We start from the raw sequence: 21,130 nt of genomic DNA, 5'->3' as shown, positions 1-21,130 counted from the left end.
GACCTGATTGTCACCGATATCCCGTGAAAGAGTAAATTTGACCTGAAGTTGAACAGAGTGGAACAAAACATGAATTGTTAGAGATGGAGCCAGAAATGTTTTAAGTAGCAATGTGCAAAAGCAGGCACCAACCTTTGGCATAAAGGTTGATGAAAGAGAGCTATTAATTCACAAATACAAGAGCGAAAATCTTAGAGGGAATAATGTACAATAGGCTTTGTTGAATTTAATCTTCAGTCGAAGTTACTGATACGGTTGCGTGAACAGGTGTAGGCGCTAGACGATCAGAAGATTTCAACAACAGTGAGAGGAGTCGGACCCACAAGTTCATTCAATAGATCCGCGACTTGACTGAAGGACGAATTGCCCCCAATTTTGTAATGCCGAAGGAGCACGCACTTTTCTATTGTTCAAAGTTCCAAGGGGAGTGGGGCAATTTGCGCAATATGTTGAATGCAATGGCAATTTAATACTGAATTGGGGAAATGCTTCTCCCCGTCAGAGGAGAAGTGGCTGGCGGTAAACTTCTCAATTAAGGTAAGAGCCGGACCTCGGGAACGCTCCCTAAGATAGTTTGCTGAGACTCGATATGGCCGAAGAGGCACGGTTCATCGGTTATGCAGACGACGATGTTGCGACACTTGGTGCCGGACGCACTGTTGAACAGGCACAAAGCAGACTTGGCATATCGATGCGACGGGTAAGCGGATGGATGACTGCTCATGGTTTCAGTCTTGTGCTGGAAAAAAAAACGAAGTAGTCATCTTGACCGAAAAAAGAATCTCGACCCTGCGTCCTATACCGATTGGTGAGTTGACTATAGAGTCAAAACCAGCGGTTAAATACTTTGGTTTAATGCCCGACTCGAAGATGAGCTTCTTCGAGCAAATCAAAGCAGCAGCGGATGGGGCTCTAGCTGGAGTCTCGGCCCTGAGTCGGCTAATGGCGAATGCTGGGGGCCCTAATATCTACTAGGAGACGACTCCTTATGGGAGCAACGCAGACGGTTGCGGTCTATGTCGCGGAGGTATGGACTGATGCCCTTGACAAGGAGGTGCGTCGTAAGCGCCTTGCTCAAGTGCAGAGATGTGGAGCTTTGCGGGTGGCGTCTGCATATGGCACTACCTCAGATTCGGCTGTGATGGTGATCGCGGGAGTGACCCTCTTTCCCTCCCTGCCAAGGAGGGTAAAGCTATCTACCGCCATAAGGGCGAAAAGTTAAGACTTATCAAGTGGTAACCCTCTTGGCAAAATGAGCCAAGGGGCTGATGGACTTCGCGGCTCATCAACAATGTAGACCCATGGCTGAACCGAACGCACGGTGAGATTGATTACTTTCTTACCCAACTTCTAAGCGCACATGGAGGTGTTCAGTTTTACCTGCACAGGATTGGGAAGGCGCGATCTCCTGATTGTGTTTTCTGCAATGGAGTGGCGGACGACGCTGAACAGACCTTTTTCTCTTGCGAAGCTTGATGCTATCTCTAGACATTATTGTCAGGCAGCTGGAGTCGTTTTGCGCATTATCTTGGGACTCTTCTTATTGCGAGGAAGATTGAACTCGACCGGCGGAGGGACCGGATAGCAAGGGGTTCCCTAAACTAATAACTCCCTTCCTCCCCTCCCCTTCCGTCAGTGAAAGGGATTCACTGTTTTGAAGGTTCCTAAAGCCGAGAGAGCGGGAGGGCTAGCCCGAAGTAATGTGTCAAACGGTTTCAGGCTAGTTCTCTGATGAGAGGGAGGTGTTTAGTTGGTAGCCCGACAGCGTACTGTGCCGGAGTCCAACACTCTGTGCGTAAACGCATTCACCTACCCTACTCAAAAAAAAAGTAAAGAAATTTAGTGACGTAATACTTGATCACTCCACGAAAACGCGAAACGTGAAACCTGTCCCATGAAGTGATACCTAATAGTAGTTTCGAGACAAAAGTAGGAAACTGGTAAAGGGTGGGTTCAAATCTCCCACTGCTGCGCTCATGTTTATAGATCTCCTTAGATTTTCACACCTTCATGCGGTGTAATAATTGAAAATATCCACAATGATGTAACTTTGTAAATTCAAGAGGGCTATTCATGTTTAAAAAATGAAGGACATAAGCGTTGGACGTTCGATTATGCCCGGCTGGTGAAAAAAAAAACAAAATAGTTAGGGAGGAGCTGAGTCTGAGAGTGTACATTTGCTAACCAGAAATGAGGCACTGACGCATGTGATTATTGTTCCGAACCAACTCGAAGTAGTGCTTACAAAAAGCCAAGGCTCACGACGAGCTAAAACGCTGTGTAGATGAAATATCAATCACAACACGGGAATTATTTAATATTTTCCTTTTATTTTTATTTATTGTAAATAAATATTTCATCTCTATATTTCTCTCTATTAATTATTATTTGATTTTAAGCCTAAATATTACCATCGGTTTGCTTCCGTTTAATAAGAATTATAATTTTTGTAAAGTATATATATAAGCAATTTCCACTTCAATAATTGAATGTTTTTCGGTAAAAAAATGTTTGACGCAGTTTCACACTTTTTCCAACATCCTTCCTCGTTTCTATTGCTTCTTTCTCTACGACATTCTAGTAGGTCGCTTCCCTTGATATTCTCACTCATATTTTTTTAAACTCTGTGTATAATGCCTGAATCTGCAGCTTCCCTTTGAAGCTGTTTAAAGTCTTTTCCGTGACTACTGAGTCTTGTGTGGATTCTACTCCACTCTCTTTTCAATCTGCTCTCTAATGCTGTGCCATTGTGAATGATAATATGAATTATTGTAATTATTAAATATATATATCTCGAATATTATTACTGAAAAGCCTTCGAGTAATAATTAAAAAAATTAATTACAAAAAATAGTTTTCAATTTCTCTCTCTCTTCCTCTGCTTCATACGAATAAGTTGTTCCGTTTGTTTGTTTTCCTTCTTTTTGCTTTTCTAGTTTCACTTTCTAACTTAATCTAAATAATCCATTGTTTTAATGAATTGTACAGCCGAACAGAATTGTGTCCAATTGAATTCCTCCTGACCAACAAGTTTGCCGTCGATGAAGCAGCCCACGTATTGTATGGTTGATAGTAAATAGGGTGGATTAGCCTGAAAGTGACAATTATTTTGTAACATATTAAGTATGAGACCCGGAACTAGTTTTCCCAATTATTATTAGGTAGCATAAGCGGGTTAGTTCTTTCCTATAGTCGATAGTCTTCGAAAAGGCTTGTATACGACCAAAAGGAAGAGAGAATGAGGAGAGGGGGAGAAAGGACAGCATCATAAACAAAGCGAAAGGTTTTCACTCCTCGTCTAGTTGAAGCCGATATCAGGTGAATCAAACTCAAACGCAAAAGGAAAGCAAAGCAAACTTACCTTAATTATAACATAAATTAGAACTGGAAGTAAATCATCTGCAGCCGGTATGCGATCACATCCGATTTGCAAGAGATTAACAATACTAGAAATGCATCTGGAAGAGGAAGTTAAATTTAATTAGAGATATCCGTTAAAGTTACGTGTATTGGTGTAAATTTACCTCACAACACATTGTAGTTTTTCACGTGGAGTCTTATATGCTGAAATATAAGAAATTTGTTGTTGAGCAAAAGGCCACGGGGCTTCCGTAAGATATTCTTCGGATATACGAAGTGCTGCATGCGTTGGTGTGATGATTTGTTGGAGTTTACGAATGTGATTGTGGAGAACTCTGAAATTACAAACAAAAATTTGACATCAAGTCACTAATTGGGCTAGTTGGGAGTTCAAAATGCCTCGTCTGAGTCCCCATAGAACTGCGGACGTCAGAATATTTCCGTGAAGTTCGTTTCAAATTTGTAACAGGGTACGCTGTTCGGCTCTGAGGAGCAGTGATACGATAACAAATTCTGCGTTGTACTTAGAAAGTTCACAATTATGGTAAAATATTTTCATCAATTCTGCCAAATAGAACAAGTTTTTGTAGGAGGGGCGGGAAGAAGTAGTCGACAAACATCACACCGGCTTCATCAACTTTCGAAAATAACCAGAATGTAGCGTATGTGCTGATCGAGCCAAGTTCAGGATAAAAACCATTTTCATTGTCTTTTTTGACGTTAGAGACATTCTTAACTACGAGTTCGTACCGTAAAAAGAGGGTTGTACCATCTAAGCGGGATCAAGGACGCGTAAAAACTTCATCACGATAATGCGCCAAGCGACATTGTTTTTGTTGTCAATTAATTCCAATTCAGGACCCATGCCTCATTGGTTCCCTAGTCCCTTTTTCACCCAATTTGTTGTACCAGATTTGCCACTCACAACATTATTGTGGGGAGAATGCTCATGTTTAAGCCAGGAAGGATTTAACAAATGGAACATTCTTTTCGACCAAACGAATTCAGCGTTTAAAAATTGTCGTATGGTTTATGGGAAAAAATAACAGAATTATCGAGTCTGCCCCTGTACATTCTGGACATCGTTCCATCCAATCGTTTTTTTATGGAGCATATCCTAACTATGCGTTCCTAGCGGTAGAATAGTTTATTATATGCATTATTTTATTTGGGCGTCAGCCACCCCTACGGGTCCTCATTTGCGGTTCGCTGTAAAGCGCTTCAGCTCCCCTACAAGACTTGCCGATACGGCTGCACTCCTCTACTATTCTGCGACAAGCGCTTTTGGGGCGACCTACTCGTTGGCTATCTTGGGAGATTAGCTTTCATTCCATGGCATGGCATGGCAATGGAGTTATAACCCCCTTCCCTTAATATGTTATCTATCCACTGCCACTCCCGTCATCCGATCAGAGAACCTTGGTTTTGTCGGTATTTATCTTCAATCCAGTTCTACTTGTCTCCTTTTCCAAATCCAGAGCCAGTTGGCGAATGTCATCAGCGTCGTTGAGGTGTTTTAGGAAAGATGTCATAGTCGATTGAACTCCTTCATGTCCTTCGGACAAGGCAGCATGAAGAATGTCATCGATAGCAACAAGCAATAGAATTGATGACAAGATGCAACACTGGTGGACTCCGCTTTGGGGCTTAAATTCCTCTGCTTTGATGCAGTCCGTAACCTTTTGCGCCATTATATGTCGCTCTGATAATAGCCATTAGTTTTTTCGGGATGCCCATCCTGGGTAGATCACATCACATACACTCCCGGCTCACCCTGACGAAAGCTTTCTCGAAATCGATGAAGAGCAGATAAAGCAAAGACCTAAACTCCACTGTTCTAGAATTATTCGTAGGATGTTGATGTGGTCAATTCAGGAGGATCCGAAACGGAAGCCAGTCTCCTCTTCTTGATCAAGCTCTCGAGATATTCGTTCTAGGATTATTTTAGCTATCATCTTTGAGACGGCAGGGAGCACGCATATAGCCCTCCAGTTATCAGACTCAAAATAGGTGCCCTTCTTTGGAATGTTAACGACCATCCCTATCGAACGTTAACGTCCATCACAGAACCATCGACAAGTTTTCGATTTGCGATCTGCAGCATCATCCGTTTCCTTGACCAGCGTAATAACTAATTCCTATCCAATTTTTCATGGCGCAGAGTTTGTTCCGGAGATTTCGCACGGTATCGAGGTAGAGTCTTCAACCGTTGAGTAAGTTAGCTCTCCCACTGTTGTGCGACAGCTGGATTATTCAAGTGGTCGATGTTGAACTTGGGAGGTCGTAGCTGTTCAACCTTGCGAGAACTGGCGGGTGCAACTCGCAAGCGAATGTAAGCGGTCATTAGATAGTGATCCCTTTCGAGGCCGATATCAGCGCCTCTCTTGTTACACACATCCAGAAGACAACTCCTAAATCTACTGCTGACCGCATAGTTGTCAATTTGGTTGTTTGTACTTTGTCGGTAACCCGTTAGGGAGTTCCGTCCCCACGTACTCGAGGAGGGCGATCAGACCCGAGTCTGCAAGGAACTCATCTGAAGTGGCTCTGCCACGAAGCCTCACCGGAGGTTATCTGGTACCATGGGAACCGGGATGGCCCTCTGCGAACATATGTTCCAGGAGAAATCCTGGAGGATGTGCTCTCGGCCCGGTTATTTGCGGTTAGCCCCTTAGTGGCAGTTTCATGGTGGTTGTGGTTATGCCTACATCGCGGGCGGAGCTCCTCGGAGCTCGAGCGTGGAGTTGCACTGTACAACTCGGGTGCCGTACTTCTTAGTTGCGGCAGAGGTGTTAGATAGACCTCGCATCCACTGATATGAATGCTGAGCCTGCACTCAGTATAAACCAGGACCGCTGTGCCTGGATGGCGGGGCTCTGATAGAAGTCCCAAAATCAATCCGTGTCCGAAGAGGACCGTGGGATTAAGCCTTCACGGCAGGTACTCACGTTAAACCCCCAGGACTTTCGTGTACTTTGTCGGTCAGTTGGAAGCCAACTAACCTTATGGCAAGCTGTGTGATCGAACAATGTGCCACCAATAAGGAGGCGGTGAAAGCTGCAGAAACCACAAACCTCCCACCATAAGCGTTACGGTCACCAAGACCCTGCTTCTTGATCACATGTCCAAGCAAGGTGTTGTAAGAGCCCACCTTAGCGTCCAGATCATTCATCTTGATCACAATGTTACCTTCAGGAAGCCTCTTCTGAATTGCGTCTAATTGCTCGTAGAAAGCATCCACCTCCAATATATCGGAAATCTCCCTTGGTGCATAGCATTGTACAATTTTAATGCTTCTTAACCTGAACCGGAATCTTGCAGCCAGAAACCGGTTCTGGGGTCAAGATAACGCGCCTTGCGGTAGTCGTTAGAAGCAATCCCACACCGGATTCGTGTCTGTTACCACTCAGCATTCTAGACTAAAAAGTACAATGCCGCAAGAGCCAGAGGAGAGGAGTACTCTACAGAGTCCCACCATCTTAGGCCCAGAAATCCACCTTATATCGATGGATTTCCCACTCAAGTTGGAGAACGCTAGCATTTTGGGGACCCTCGATGCCGTTGTCATGAACCCATTATAGTTAATTTTCGATAGACAAAGGTCTTCGACGTGAGATCAGCCCTATGCGAGGCATTGTTGACGTTTCGATAGCAGTAAAGCTTCAAAATTTGCAGGTTGCTAGCCCACATTCCCCCCATTCCCAATTTCTATAACTTTAACGACAATGAGGAAACACTTGGAATGCATTCTTAAGCTCCAACTCAAAACCATTGAAAAGCTATCGGCAAAAGAATTGTGGAGTTAAAAGCAGTAAGTGGCGTTCCATCGGATGGAACCCATTCAGCTACATTTTCAATTCGTTTTCAAGCTAAACAGTAACAACTGTTCCAGGTGACAAAAGATTTAATGCACGATACAACGATTTCATGTAACGCTTTGTTTCCCATTTAACACGACGTTTTAAGTTTTGATCATCTTCAAAATAGCGATCGAAGAGTGGTACATATATGCAGAATCGGGTACCTGTCTTGTTTCCTAACATTCCTACATTATGAGCGAAATGAGTCTCTTCCTGCGCTTTTTTGTGTTCTTTTTCGTTCCAACGTGTTGACGAACACCCACTTGGATTTTTATGCGCTAGGCGAAAATTAAATGGAGTAAAGTAAATAAACTCAGTTGGCTTTGTCGCTCGTAAAATACAATTACCAAATTCTGAAGGGAGAAGCGAGAGACCTATCTAAATGAACGGGCATTGTATCTGTTAGGATTCTTGTTTCCAAAATCCATCGCCAGGTAAAGAAAATTCATTTTTTGTGTACAGCTCAGTTTAGTTGATTATTCAGTTTTTTTTAGAAGCTTATTAAAACAGTTCATTATACATGCCAGTTTGCCCTTTATAGTCCTTTCCTGCGAAACATCCCGAAAGATCGACTTTGACGGGATGGTCTTCCATCCGCTTTGTAATTAGGTGCTCGGCAGTTGACTAAGCATGTTTATAAATCGGAAAAGCCCAAACATAAGCTTCATGGGAGAATATTACGTTTTGTGATTCTTGGTTGATGGTTACTTTTGCTTGCACGAGTCTTGCTTCGATGTACCCTTCGTTCAACTATTTTCTTATGATTATTGTATTGCTCTAGAATGGGGTCACACTTTCAGGTTACGACTTTCAGTTGCAGGTCACTAACAGAATTTTGTGATTTGAAATATCTTCAAAGGCGCAACAACCGGTATCCAGTCTAGGCCTGCCTTAAGATACTCCAAACATCCCGGTTTTACACAGAAGTCAACCAATTCGATATCCCTAAAACCTGTCTGGCGTCCTGGCCTAGGTCATAGCTCCATATGAGGCAGGGTCTGCCTCATCTTCTTCTTCTACCATAGATATTCTGTACGGTATCAAGTGATCCGCCCACCGTAATCTATTGAGCCGGATTTTGTCCACAACCAGACGGTCATGGTATTGTTCGTAGATTTCGCCGTTATATAGGCTACGAAATCGTCCTTCCGCATGTAGGGGGCCAACAATTCTGCGGAGGATTCTTTTCTCGAAAGCGACCAAGAGTTCGCAATTGTTCTTGCTAAGAACCCAAATTCATCGCCTTGTACAGTAAGAGTTTTGACTCTATGATGAGATGTTTTGAGCGGAACAGTTTTTGTAAGCTGAAATAGGCTTTGTTGGCTGCTGGTTGGAATTCTCGACTTTAAGAGAAATTATTAATGATCTGAAAGTTGGTTTTTGGTGCCGACGTTGCCAGCATATATTTTATCTTGCCTTCATTAATGTGCAGCCCGAGATTTTGCGCCGCCTGCTCGATCTGGATGAACGTAGACTGTACATCTCGGGTTATTCTTCCCATTATGTCAATATCGTCAGCGTAGGTCAGTAGTTGAGTGGACTTGAAGGGAATGACACAGAAATTGGTCAGGGTTAGCCAAGTCAGTCTTATTAATTTCGTCGGGATACCGAATTCAAGGCTGTGTATAGTGGTGGTCAAAGGGTGGTTAGGTCCCAGGGCGAAACGTGGATTGATACACACGATGGACCATAAAACCTGGGAAACGCCTGCTGAACCAACACCAACCGCTCTCTACCAAACCCTATCTCCATCTCCACGTGGTGACCGCTGGGACCTCTTTCTTGACGAAAAGCTGCAGACGGAGAAGAATGAAGGCGAGTCTCCCCCGCCTAAAAACGGGACAAATTTTACCAACTGGTTCTCCAGGTTGGGGGTTGAGTAGGGCTGGCAACCCTACACGGAAAACAATTTGTTACGAAGCCATAACAGGAGCCCCGGACTGGACTGATAACGCAACGACGAACCCGGCAACGACTACGGAATAACGATTTGCGCATTTGCTCATGATGTAACAGCGTTGCAGGAGATGCGTTGGACAGGGACTGGTTTCCTGGAGAAGAGTCACTACACCATATATTATAAACCAAGTGCTCAGAGTAGTGTTCTCAGTCAGCCAAAAAATGAAACCTGCTGTTATCGGCTTTGAAAACATAAACGAATTGCACGAACTGTTTCTTCTATAATTGGTGGTGGCAGTATTTGTCCGTCGTCTTCAGTTGACGGGGTCTCCAACTCTGGCTGTTGAGCGGTTCATCAAAATACTCAACCCATCGCTCCAATATGCACATTTTGTTGGAAATCCGATTTTCTTTTTTGTCTAGACAGGATTGAGGTGTGTAAGGCCTCATCCTGCTGATTTGTTTGTAAAACTTTCGCGCCTGGTGCCGGTGCTCCTTGTATCAATGATAACGTTCTTCAGGTGGTTGTGAAAATCATTTTTCTATTCTTCCTCTCCAGGACCTCTGTTGACTGCGGTTTTTGCCACAACCACTTCCCCTTTATAGATGTCACGGTGGATTATGTTGTGGATGACCTCAGTGTTAACTGTTACCTGATTGTCAGAGGGGATATTCCGACTCTGCAGCCTCCTCTGTGGAAGCGTGAACGTTAATGAGGCTTATATTTTTTAATTTGTCTTACAAGCGCCGAGTGTATAAGCTTTTGCTTATGTTTTCAAAGCTGATAACAGCAGGTTTTATTTTTTGGCTGACTGAGAACACTACTCGAAACGCATGGTTTATCATATATGGAGTAGTGGCTCTTCCCCACGAAACCGGTCGCTGTTCAGCGCATCTCTTGTAACGCTGTTACATCAGCCTTATATTGGGACAGGGTAGATGAAAAAAATAAACTACTCCTTTTGTTTCGGAAGGCTAGGATTAGTTTGTGTTGTGCTGTGCCATATTGCACCTAAATTATTCAACTAGGTTATATTAATATATCCTCACTGTATAAGTGTGGGTTAGTTTAGTATAATATGCGGGGCCTCCTCATTGTATTAGATTTTCAGTATAAACACTCAACGTAAGCAAGTGTTTTCTTTCCTGTTTTTCGTTTTGATGTCATTCTGCTTCAGGATATCGACCGTTTCGATTCACCATCCAGCCCCAGCATTAATTTACTGTCTACGGTATATCGCTACTTCCATAGAAGGATTAGTTGTTTAATTCTTCAATCCAATTTCTAGACTACGATCTATACATGATGATTGGATTCTCTTTCTTGCAAGTACACTTTTTTCATTGCCGTCAATACCTTAATGCCCTGCTATCCACTTCAGTACCAGTTAGTTTTTAGTTACCAGGATCGTTAGCGGTGCCAACATGTCATGTTTAGGAGTCACTCTACGTATCCCTGCTCCTGCTCTGCTGACAAATTGTAGCTATTTCTCGGGCATTCAGGTCATAGCTTGGTGTTGTTTATAGCGTTACCTTGTGGCAGCGTCTTATTCATTGCGGTTCGAGAATGGGATGTAGAGGAATTGAAAGTGAACCAAATGATACAAGCAAGTGAGTCTAAGCAGCGGAGTTCTAAAATTGGAATTCGAGTATAGCGTATTTCATATAAGGAGCTTAGTGGGAGATCTTCAAATGAATACTAATATATATTACAGTATGATATCGTTCAACCAGAGTTGTTTTTATTTAAAACCCTGCACAGAAGTTTCAACTGACAGGATCCCGATAGGACTTGTGGGTATCATTAATGTTTTGAGATCGACTACACAAAGAGTGCAGTCGGTATGGTCGTTCGCTTTTCACACGGCTAAGTTAGCTTACGTCGTTTCCGACAAGATACCTCATGGCATTTAGGATAAATAGTAACAAATTTTACCACAACGACGAAAAATTCAGTTTGAGAAATAAGTCAAGTGTGTTTGTGGTTTTGCAGAGGAATTCCCTGACGACCGTGAGCAGCTCTGTCGCAACTCAACTTTTAACGCTTCCGCTGATTATTGACTCTCATAGAATGGACTATGATAACTAATAAATTTATCGAAGAGCAGTGTTCGACCAATTCCCGTGACTATTACCGGTATGCGATATGGTGAAGTTCCAAAGGCGGCGATTAATTAGTCTATAAATTTCGCATTGACTACTCGAATATAGTAGGGCTGCTTCTAGTGATGCCATTTAGGCATGGCTTGACAGCCTTATCAACATCAATATCATCCTAATTAACAACAAGTAATACGGATTCTATGCGCTCGACCGGTGACTTAATAACACTTCTAACGGAAAAATGGAATCATTGTCTTCATAATCACGGCGAGGCCAAAGTGGTTGCCCTCGATAATTCGGAGGCTTTTGACAGAGCATGGCACCCTGCCATCCTAGCTAAACTTCGCGCATTTGGTCTTGATTACAAGCTCGTCCAATGGATTGAAAGCTTTCCAAATGGTCGTTCCATTCGAGTTGTATTGGACGGTGTTGAATCAGAACTTGAATCCCAAAATGCCAGGGTACCTCAAGGTTCTGTTCTGTCATCCACCCTCTTTCTCATCTTTATTAATGACCTCTTAATTAGCATTTTCAATCCAATTCACAGCTTTACTAATGACAGCATCTTTGACTTTGCGTTTTCATTTGATTCGCTGGCTGACTCTCATCGTAGAACATTGCGTGTCAGCCCGGAGCGCATTGTGTTCAGTTCAATGCTTCTAAAACCCTATGCTCTCCCATTTCGAATAAACTATGTGCTCCCCACTCTCTACAATCTATTTTTGTCGATGGTGGGAATATTCCCGACACACCCTCACTCAACATACTGGGTGTCTCTCTATCATCTCTAGTAAGCTCAGCTGGACCGACCAAATCTTCGGCATTGCGAAAAATCCGATGAAATGTTTGGGGTTTCTGAATCGTTGAAAAAATGTTTTTCACCATTCGCCCTAGCGCAGATCTACAAGACTCACGTTAGATCTAGACTAGAATACAACTCCCACATTTGGGCGGGTGCAGGTATAACGGCACTGTTTGCTCTTGATAAAGTTCTTTTAAACTTGGTAATGTGAGCATTACATCACAACTTGAGCCCGTTGAACATAAAGGAAATGCTGGATGTATTCCTCCTCCTCTTCTATCGTTATTATAACGGTCACTGTTTTCCCAGGAAATATCAGGACGTATCACTGGTCGAGCCTCTCCCAAACGCAACACCCGGCTAAGCAGCCGCTCCCATCTCCATACTTTAAGAGTCAGTGCTAGGCGCACCGTGAAATACCACGAATCCTTCTTATCGCGAACTCTTTAAATGTGGAACAGACTGCCATCTTCTGTCTCAACCTGCCATCTTTTTTCTGTCTGACTGCAACCTACAGATGTTTAGTGAAGGACTGCATCGTCACTTCCTTCACGTTCAACCCTTTCACCATTCCAACCCCTAACTTCCTTCCTCCTAGCCAAGGCTGTGCTATAGCTTTGTAGTATCAAAGGGCCCCCTGAGCTTTGGCATCAATCATAAAAAAAACAATACAGGATACTTACTCATCTCTCGAAATATCTCCATCATCATTCGGAAACATCACATGACGATACAATCGTTGCAGCAAGATCCGTTCAATTGATATCTTCGCATCGCACAACTGCCAGTCGGCCATGCCAAACAGAATCCCGTCCATTTTCAAATCTTCCATCAATTTCCCCATGAACTCGTCCAGCAAATCGATCTTCTCGTCCACCACAGTCAGGGCGCAGAACTCATCTTGGAATTTCACAATAATCGGTTCACGTTTCTCCAAAAACATTCGAACACATACGGAAATCAAGTGTCGATTGCACATTTTACGTTCACGCAATAAACGATCTTCAAACTGTTCGACATTTTTTATAATCGAAAGTAGTTTCTGTCGATATCGCATTAAATATTGCAAATAGCTCTGACGCTTGAGAATATCACTTTGGAGTTCTTTGATAAGTTTCTGATGTTGAACACGATCGAGAGTATTTAGGCAGCGAATTGCTTCGGATACATTCGAGATTTGTTGGAAATTGTGGAGATTGATTGCTTGGGCCAGTTGGATTTGTAGATAGATGAGCAGCGGGGAGGCGTTTGAGTACTGAAAGTAAAGAAAATAAATTGATTTTATTTAAATTTTAAATACCAATTGAGGAGTAGGAGCAACTGCACCCTTTACGTCTCAGTAAACATAAAATTTGAAACTAAGAGCACAAAATGATCAATAACTTACCGTAGTATGTCGGAAATCACCCGTGTGTAAATCAGTTGAGGAGAGTACTTTGCGCATCTTCTTTTTCGCATGCAAGAATGCAAAAGTCTTGTCCGTTAAAATGCCTGACGGGAGCCTGCAAAAGTGAGTAAAAAAGACATTGAACTTACGAACAAATAACCTCTATCATTTCTAGTAGCTACCTCGTATCAATATCTGATGAATTCTTACGATTCACCGAGCAGCTTCCTCCCGTCGACTCCGAGTTAGTAGTCTCACTCGATGTCGACACTTTCCGCCTATACTTCGCCAAAATATCTTCTTCACCGAATCCATTGTCACCATTGCGCGGTCTACCATTCAATTCACATTCGGCGGCATCTAAATTGCCATTAACAACAAATGAAATATTTCGTGAGAATTCATCTTGGCTCAGTCTTCCTTTATTGCTGCGACGACTCTTGAATCCTTGTTTGATTTTATTGAAAAATCCCGTTCCCGACCCATTGCTCAGTCGAACTGTTTGTTCGTTCAATCGACGTATGTGGGAATTACGTTCAGATTTATCAGCGGACGAATCAAAACTGATGCTTTTTGGAATGGCACCGGTAGATTTAGACGGTTTAGGTCCTGTTCCAAGAGCAGGCTCTTTGGGGGATGTGTTGTTAACTGTTCTGTTCAAATTCAATTCCTGGGTTCGTTGGATTAGGAGCATCTCATCGAGAGCATTTTGTTGATTTTTGAAATCATCGGTCATGGGAATATCCGCATTGGCAATGGTCATTCGTTGATTTGAGTTTTTCTTGATGATTTCGTGATTTTCATAGTTCAAACTTTGTTGCCTTCGTGGGTTCAGGTCCGAATTCGCTCTGAACTCCAGAATTCCATTTCTACGTCCATCGAAGGTGGCATTTCGTTGTTCTGATGATTGTCGTCGATGAATTACCGATTCTTCACTAAATTGCTCGTATACACTTGGAAAGTTTTCTAGATCTTCAATGTTCGCTGGTTCGTTTGTTTTCTTATCCCCACCAACAGCGCCGTCCTCTTGAAAATCACAGAAATCAATTAAATCTTTATTTGACTTCTCAGCTTTGATTTTCTGTCCGTAACAGTCTTCTAGATTTAGACTTTGATTCGAAATACTGCTCTCTGCAGAATTTTGTCGTCGCATTCGGTTGCTTCCACCAGTGGAGGCTGTTAGGAATGATACACGTTCAGATGTACTTTTGTAATTCTGTTGGAACGAATTTTCCCCGCTTCGAGTTGAACTTCTAGCGAGTGAGACTGCAGGGTTGGGGGCTGGAATATCAGCGTTAGTTTCATCGTAAACGAATGGGGACTGGTTCGGCCTAGAACCGTATCCAGGCGAGTCAGGAGTTCGGAAATTGGCATTTGAACTACGTGGAGCGAAGAAGGGTGAATCAGGGGCGTTGCTTGGACGACCAGTTCCCTCCTGGTCCTGACTGTTGTCACCTTCTGACTTCACAGTTATGCTTATATTGTCATCTGTGTCAACTTCAGCAAGTTTCTCAGAATCACTAGCCAATACATCAGTACTCCATGCGGACTCAGATCTGGTTTCCGAGGTATCCAAAAAGCTGCTACGTATTTGTCCTTGTTGAGCACTGGATAAAGGATCAAAATTATTGTCTCCTGGCAGTACAACAGCTGACGGGATTAGAGGAGTTGAGAAATTACGATCTCTTTCTATTGCATCGACGGTTTCAGAGTCGCTGGCCAACACGTCCGTGCTCCAAGTGTCCGAAATTATGGATATTGTCTCGTCCACTTCGATCAGTTTCTTGATTTCAAACTTACAAAACTTGTCTTCGATGTCTGAACGGGTTTTGTTGATGATCTTCGCCATTTGAGGTGTTGGGATCTGATTGGCAAGGTTTTCACCTTCTGTAACTTGCGAGGAGGGAGTGTCGCGACCTGAAATATTCGGTGTTCCTCGTCCCGACACATTAGCTGAAACCATATCCGATAGATTGTCGTTTTGATCGTTTTCTTCGAGTTCAAGCGAACTAGTGACTGAATGATTGCTTGGTGCTTCACTTACAGCTTCTAAGTTGTCTGAATTACCAATGGAGGCATCGTCGTGTGATACGGAAAATCTGTTTAATGTGGAGAAAGTGGGAACTTGAATTTCATGAGATTCAAATTATATTTTAAATTATAAGGAAATCTTCGGTAGATAAGCGGTGAAGGCGGAAGTCGGGAGGCCCGCCATTGGCTATGCTAGTGCGGCATTCGTCCCACCATATCGCCGAAATCATTTCCCTGGCAAATACTCGCTTGTGAAGAGCATCGAAGACCTAGTCGTCAGGCAGATGTGCGAGAAATGGAGTGTGAAGCTCGTGTTGACGCTTTCGACCAGGTCATATACTGGTGGACTGCGAGACGAAGGACACTGCAGAATGACTTAAGATCACAGTCCCTAAATTGTTACACTGGGAACGACCAGCATTGTTTACATGTGCTGGCAATGACATACGAGGGATATAAATAGTGGCAATGTATCTTCTTAAAGCAACAGCATTGGAGTTGGAGGGTATTATAGGCCTCCTAATTTTTCAAAATGATGCCCTCCTTACACGATTATGGAGAGTCTTCAGAAGCAAGGCGGAAGGCAAAGTCAATCAGAGTAGATGTTTGATCTCTGGAGATAAACAAATGATACATTGTGGCTTTCCAAGGTTCATTGTAAGCGGAGGGAAGAATTCGGGAGGTAATCATGACATCGGGCTACTTCCCAGGAGACAAAATTCGGATTCCACCGGAGCTAGTCGCTAGACTGGTGAAGTTCTGCGATAAGAAAACACTAGCATTTCTCCTTAATTGCAATGCCAACCCCCGTCACGGAGTCTAGGAAAGCAGCAGCACTAATCGTAGAGGCGAGTACCTTCGTGAATTTATTCGTAGCAAAAATTTAGAAATATATAACATTCGTGGCCAGTACTAGACATAATTCTAGAGAATACTCTGATGAGCGGGGTGGTTAAGAATTGGAGGTTGTCAGATGTTGAGGGCGAATTGGGACTACTATGCAAGTTTTCTGAGCAACAACATGGTTAATTTACAAAGAAGCGAACTGGAACTGGAAACAGGCAAGCTGTCCGGCTAAGGCAGTCAAGGCATCAAGGGATGCACCCTGTTGGAATAGGAACCTAGCTAGAATGAGAACAGAGATTCGAAAACTCTTCAACCGGGCAAAACAAAACAGAACAGCTTCAGGGAATTCTATGAAGAGATGGAACAAACCCCAAAAGTATCCAGGCTATACAAACCTACTGTCATAGGCAGGGCAATATGTTGTTTCTGTCTGAAATAGAAAGATGGGATATTTACCGAGAATGAGGACAAAGTATATTTGCTTTTCAGAATTCATTTCCCACGGTACTACCCTATGGCGGAAGGCGACAAAATCTTAGCTGATACCCGAACAAGAAACGGAAGGGGTAAAAAGGAGAATTGGAAACTAACAAAAGAGGTCTGCTCGGAAGCTTGGATAAGGAGGGCAGTGGGAATCTCGAAACCGTTCAAATCTCGGAGTAGATGTCTAGTAATCATCTTAGAGTCTTTTCTAAGGGTGGTAAGGGGCAGCATAGCCTTCGCATATATACCAAAAGTGGTCTTCATTTTAAAAACGAATAAAAAGGATAATTTCCACCCTAAATATTTTAGAGCAATTTCCCAATCTCGATCGAATACGAAACGATGGAGAAGGTCATAGACAACCATATTAGATCTAACGTTCTAACCCATAATCCCCTACATCAGTGCCAAGACGCTTACCGGGCAGGACCGTCAACCGAAACTGCCCTGTATTAGCTGATGGATGTATTAACATACGTGATGCAATAGAGATAAAAGAAACGGCACTATGTGCGTTTTTAAACATCGATAGAGCGTTCGATGACATATCGCATGGAGTATCAGTGAGGCTGGGAGCTGCCTAAATCGAAGGAAAATTGATATTCTTTCTAGGCGGTACCCCGGATTTCTAATACTAAAGGTTGACATGGTAACGAGGTTTTATTTCATTACGAAGTTTGAAAAACTTTGGATGTGGTATACGACTTAAATCAACAACTGATAACCTGGTACACTGACGGAAACTTCACAGCAGTAGGAGTAGGCGCCGTGATTATCGGTTCAAGGAAAACGTACTTTGAACCAATGGGTTAGCACACCAGTATATTCCAGGCGGAAATATACACCACATACAGATGTACCTTCTTTAACCTAAAAAGGAGCTATAGGAGGCAGGACATTGCTATTCTAACTGGCACTTAAGTTTAACCAAGTGAACTTCAAATCGGCATGGCAATGCCTTGCGATACTGAACAGGTAAAGTCTGGATATACTGAGTTCGAGGACATGTTGGGTTAGAAGCCAATGAGACCGCGTGCGAACTGGTCGAGAAGGGAACAAGGACGCCTCTAAATGGGCCAGAATCTTTCAGTGAAATCGGAAACGGTTTCATGATTACGACATTGAATAATGAAGAGGAACTGCTGAGGTAAATATACCGGGCGAATTTACCAGGAGCAGAGCATTCGAGGTTGCTCATTGAGGGATACGAACCCAAGCGTTTAAAGAACTTTAAACCCCACCAAGAAGAGCCTTTGGATTAAAGTGATTACTGCCGACTAAATTACCGCCCAGGGAAGCTAGAGATATCCTTGGAAAATGTGTACAGGCTGTGTGGAGAGTGACAAATCACAATACATGTTCTGGGACTTTTGCAAAGTAGATTGAGGCACATGGGAGAATACTTAATATCAGATGCCAGAAAACTTATTAAAATTGCTGCCGGTTATAGGCTTACTGCCTCACACATCTGAGGCAGGAGAAACATCGATTGAGGATGCCGTCCACCGTGGATCACAGATTCCTTTTGTGGGCTAAGCATCCAATTTCAAAAAAACAGAAGACTTAATAGATTTACAAATAAAATATGAGTGTAAATTGTATTTTAGACAGAAAGCCGTTGAATCTGCAAATCGTGTTTCTTTAAAAAATTCATGGGTTTCTCTCCAGTTGGCGGTGAGGCAGCATCTCATGAGTTGTTTCGGAGGCGCGATTTCTCGGTTCCGGAAAATGAGCGTTATCCAGAATGCTTGTCAAATTGTTTTCATTCTCGACCGATTACAGAAACAACATTTATATGACGACATTTCCATTTTTTAACAAAACTCGGGAGAAAGGTGCTTCCTTTGTGATCAACTATTGATGGTCTGGTAGGTCACCTTACCTTTAATTGGGCAAGAATATCTCCCAATATTGAAATATTCTAAAGTTTTTCACGCCAAATTTAACAATGCTTATAATACTGGCATTAGATAACCTTTGGTGGAGTGATACTTAACACCCGTTTCACAGGCCTAACTACACTGAGCAATTAGCGCGCCCGACCGGACATGCTAGCAACTAAGCCAGTGTGCGACTTGCCTTTTGGATGCACCACCAAACGGAGAAAACGGGCGAGCATGATCGAGAAGCGGGATTCTTCTCAATACGGCTTAACTTCTCATGCTTACCACTTCTAATCGTTTAGATGATATACATTTCTTTTATTAGTTCTTTCAATTGAGTCCGTACAGTTTTACACAATTAAATTAAAATTCACATGTGTAGATTCAAAACGTCGTTAAATAATATTCGGACTTGGTGACCTCGTCCTCGACAAGAGAGAGAGAGCTTGCAGAGACCGGATTGTTGTGCCTGCTATGGCAGGCCGTTTCCAAGTTCAAGCCGTCTCCGCCATCTCGTCACGCACAGTCAGCGATCGACACCTTTAGGGACCTTGTAGTCAGCACCCACGTTCTGTTGGGGATTATGTTTTGACGTCCGCTAGTCGACCAAGGTCGAGTATCCCGCCGGTGTTACTCTCGGCCCTTAGTTTCAGCCAGCCCATTGAAAAGTGAAACTCGGCCAGTCATTTTTTTAGCTTCTTTTTCTTATGTGCCTTTTGCAAAGTGCCAAGCTAAGTTTCAATAGTTGGCCATGAAAAAAAGTGTTATGAGTTTTCTAATTTTTAGTTTTGCCAATGAATTAGCACTAGCACGATAGAAAAATTGAGTTCATTTTTAATTTGCTTACCCGGACATACTGAAATAGGTCTTTTAGAATTTTTTAACTATATTTGGTTAAAGTTCTTAAACTACTAAAAGAATGAATATATTTTTTTTGAGAGATCCTAAGTCCATATCTACGTGATGTTGGAACGGATCGAATGGAGAGTAACTTACTCTCAGGTTTTATGATCCACGCACCCCTCGTTTGGGGCATAGTACCCAAGTATACGAAAGAAAGACGACTAACGGTTTCGTCCAGAGTAGAGGCAATTCAGTGTCAGTGAATCCTAAAGCCATCCACAAAAAAGCCTTGTGTAATACATATAAGGGGGACATACATGTCGCAATAATCGCAGCTAACAGAGGTTCTGGAGATGAAGCATCGACAAATGATCTACACGCATCTGAAGATGCTGATATGGCCACAAACATAGCCCCAGTTGTAAAAAACTCTAAAGGGTTGGTTCAACGATAAATGTAAGCTAGCAACGGAACGGAAGAATGCTGCATATCAGGCAATGTTGCATTCATAATGATCGTGAGTACACGCAGAGGCCTCTCACGAACTCCGTAGAGTGGGGAAGCGACTTTACCGACAGAAAAAGGAAGCCTGCTCATCCTGCCCAGATACTTACCTTGATACTTTGATGAATAGCGGTGAGTTGGATATCCCACCAACTGAAAACAATGGGCAAATGATGCGAACAAGCATGGAAAAAGCAGACTGTGCAATTCCGCCGCTAGGAGCCGATGGAATTGCAACCGAACTGGTTGAATATGGAGGCGAAAAATTACACCAAGCATTAGCATTAATGCTAAACAGGCTTCACTCCAGGAAAATCAGCAACAGCTGAGATCTTCTCTCTTCGGAAAGCGATGGAAAAACTGTTAGAATACGGCCACCTTCTCACCAATTTCAAGGCCGCCTATGGTTGCTTAGCCAGGGTAAAACTGTATACTGATTTGACTGACTAGGCAGACCCTGTCCAATGTGCGAGGCCAGACAAATTTAGCAAGATCGCTCTTGACACCATGCAACATTAAGAACGGTCTAAGATAAGGGGCCCTGTCATGCATTCTCTTTAACCTGGCCTTGGAAAAAGTGACCCGTGATGCAGATGTCAATGCAAGAGGCACCATCCTTTTCAAGTCCACCAAACTTCTGGCCTATGCTGCCAATATTAACATCATGAGAAGAACAACTCGTGATGTACAGTCAACGTTCATCCAGATGGAGCAGGCGGCACGGGATCTTGGGCTGCACATTAATGAAGGCAAGACGAAGTATATGGTGGCAACGTCAGCACCAAAAAGCAAAAAAAAAAAAAACCAACAACATCAAATGACACTAGTCAAACGAGAACAATGAAGACTACAACTTTGAAACCGTTGATAATTTTTCCTATCTAGGGACGAAAATCACAACCGATAATAGCTACGACGGTGAAATCCGTGCACGGTTGTCGGCTGCGAACAGAGCCTATTGCAGCTTACAAAAAGTTGAAATGTTTTACCATAGGGTCAAAGCTCTTACAATATAAGACAATGATCTTGCCAGTTCTTATATAGTTCTCGGAGAGCTGGATTCTTAGCAAGAAAAATTGCGAACTCTTGGCCGCGTTCGGGAGAAGAATCCTCCGAAGAATTTTTGGCC

At 43.0% G+C, this 21,130-nt stretch overlaps 1 protein-coding gene across 1 annotated transcript in view; it reads right to left on the bottom strand.

Annotated features, from left to right (window-relative positions):
- Nucleotides 1-2,316: 2,316 nt before the first annotated feature.
- LOC119653864 (receptor-mediated endocytosis protein 6 homolog) overlaps nucleotides 2,317-21,130 on the bottom strand; it is a 38,429-nt gene continuing 19,615 nt past the window's right edge. Inside the window, exons 6-11 of the mRNA XM_038058921.1 lie at nucleotides 13,594-15,510; nucleotides 13,412-13,526; nucleotides 12,708-13,279; nucleotides 3,525-3,695; nucleotides 3,362-3,458; nucleotides 2,317-3,091 (exon numbers count right to left, since the gene is read on the bottom strand). Coding sequence (XP_037914849.1) covers nucleotides 2,951-3,091; nucleotides 3,362-3,458; nucleotides 3,525-3,695; nucleotides 12,708-13,279; nucleotides 13,412-13,526; nucleotides 13,594-15,510 — 3,013 coding nt within the window. The 3' untranslated portion in view covers nucleotides 2,317-2,950. The remainder of the gene's footprint in view (nucleotides 3,092-3,361; nucleotides 3,459-3,524; nucleotides 3,696-12,707; nucleotides 13,280-13,411; nucleotides 13,527-13,593; nucleotides 15,511-21,130) is intronic.

Source organism: Hermetia illucens, chromosome 4 (genome assembly GCF_905115235.1).
Source record: "Hermetia illucens chromosome 4, iHerIll2.2.curated.20191125, whole genome shotgun sequence".
NCBI lineage: Eukaryota > Metazoa > Arthropoda > Insecta > Diptera > Stratiomyidae > Hermetia > Hermetia illucens.
Note: the sequence above shows the minus strand (reverse complement) of the source record. Positions and strands in the feature narration are given on the sequence as shown.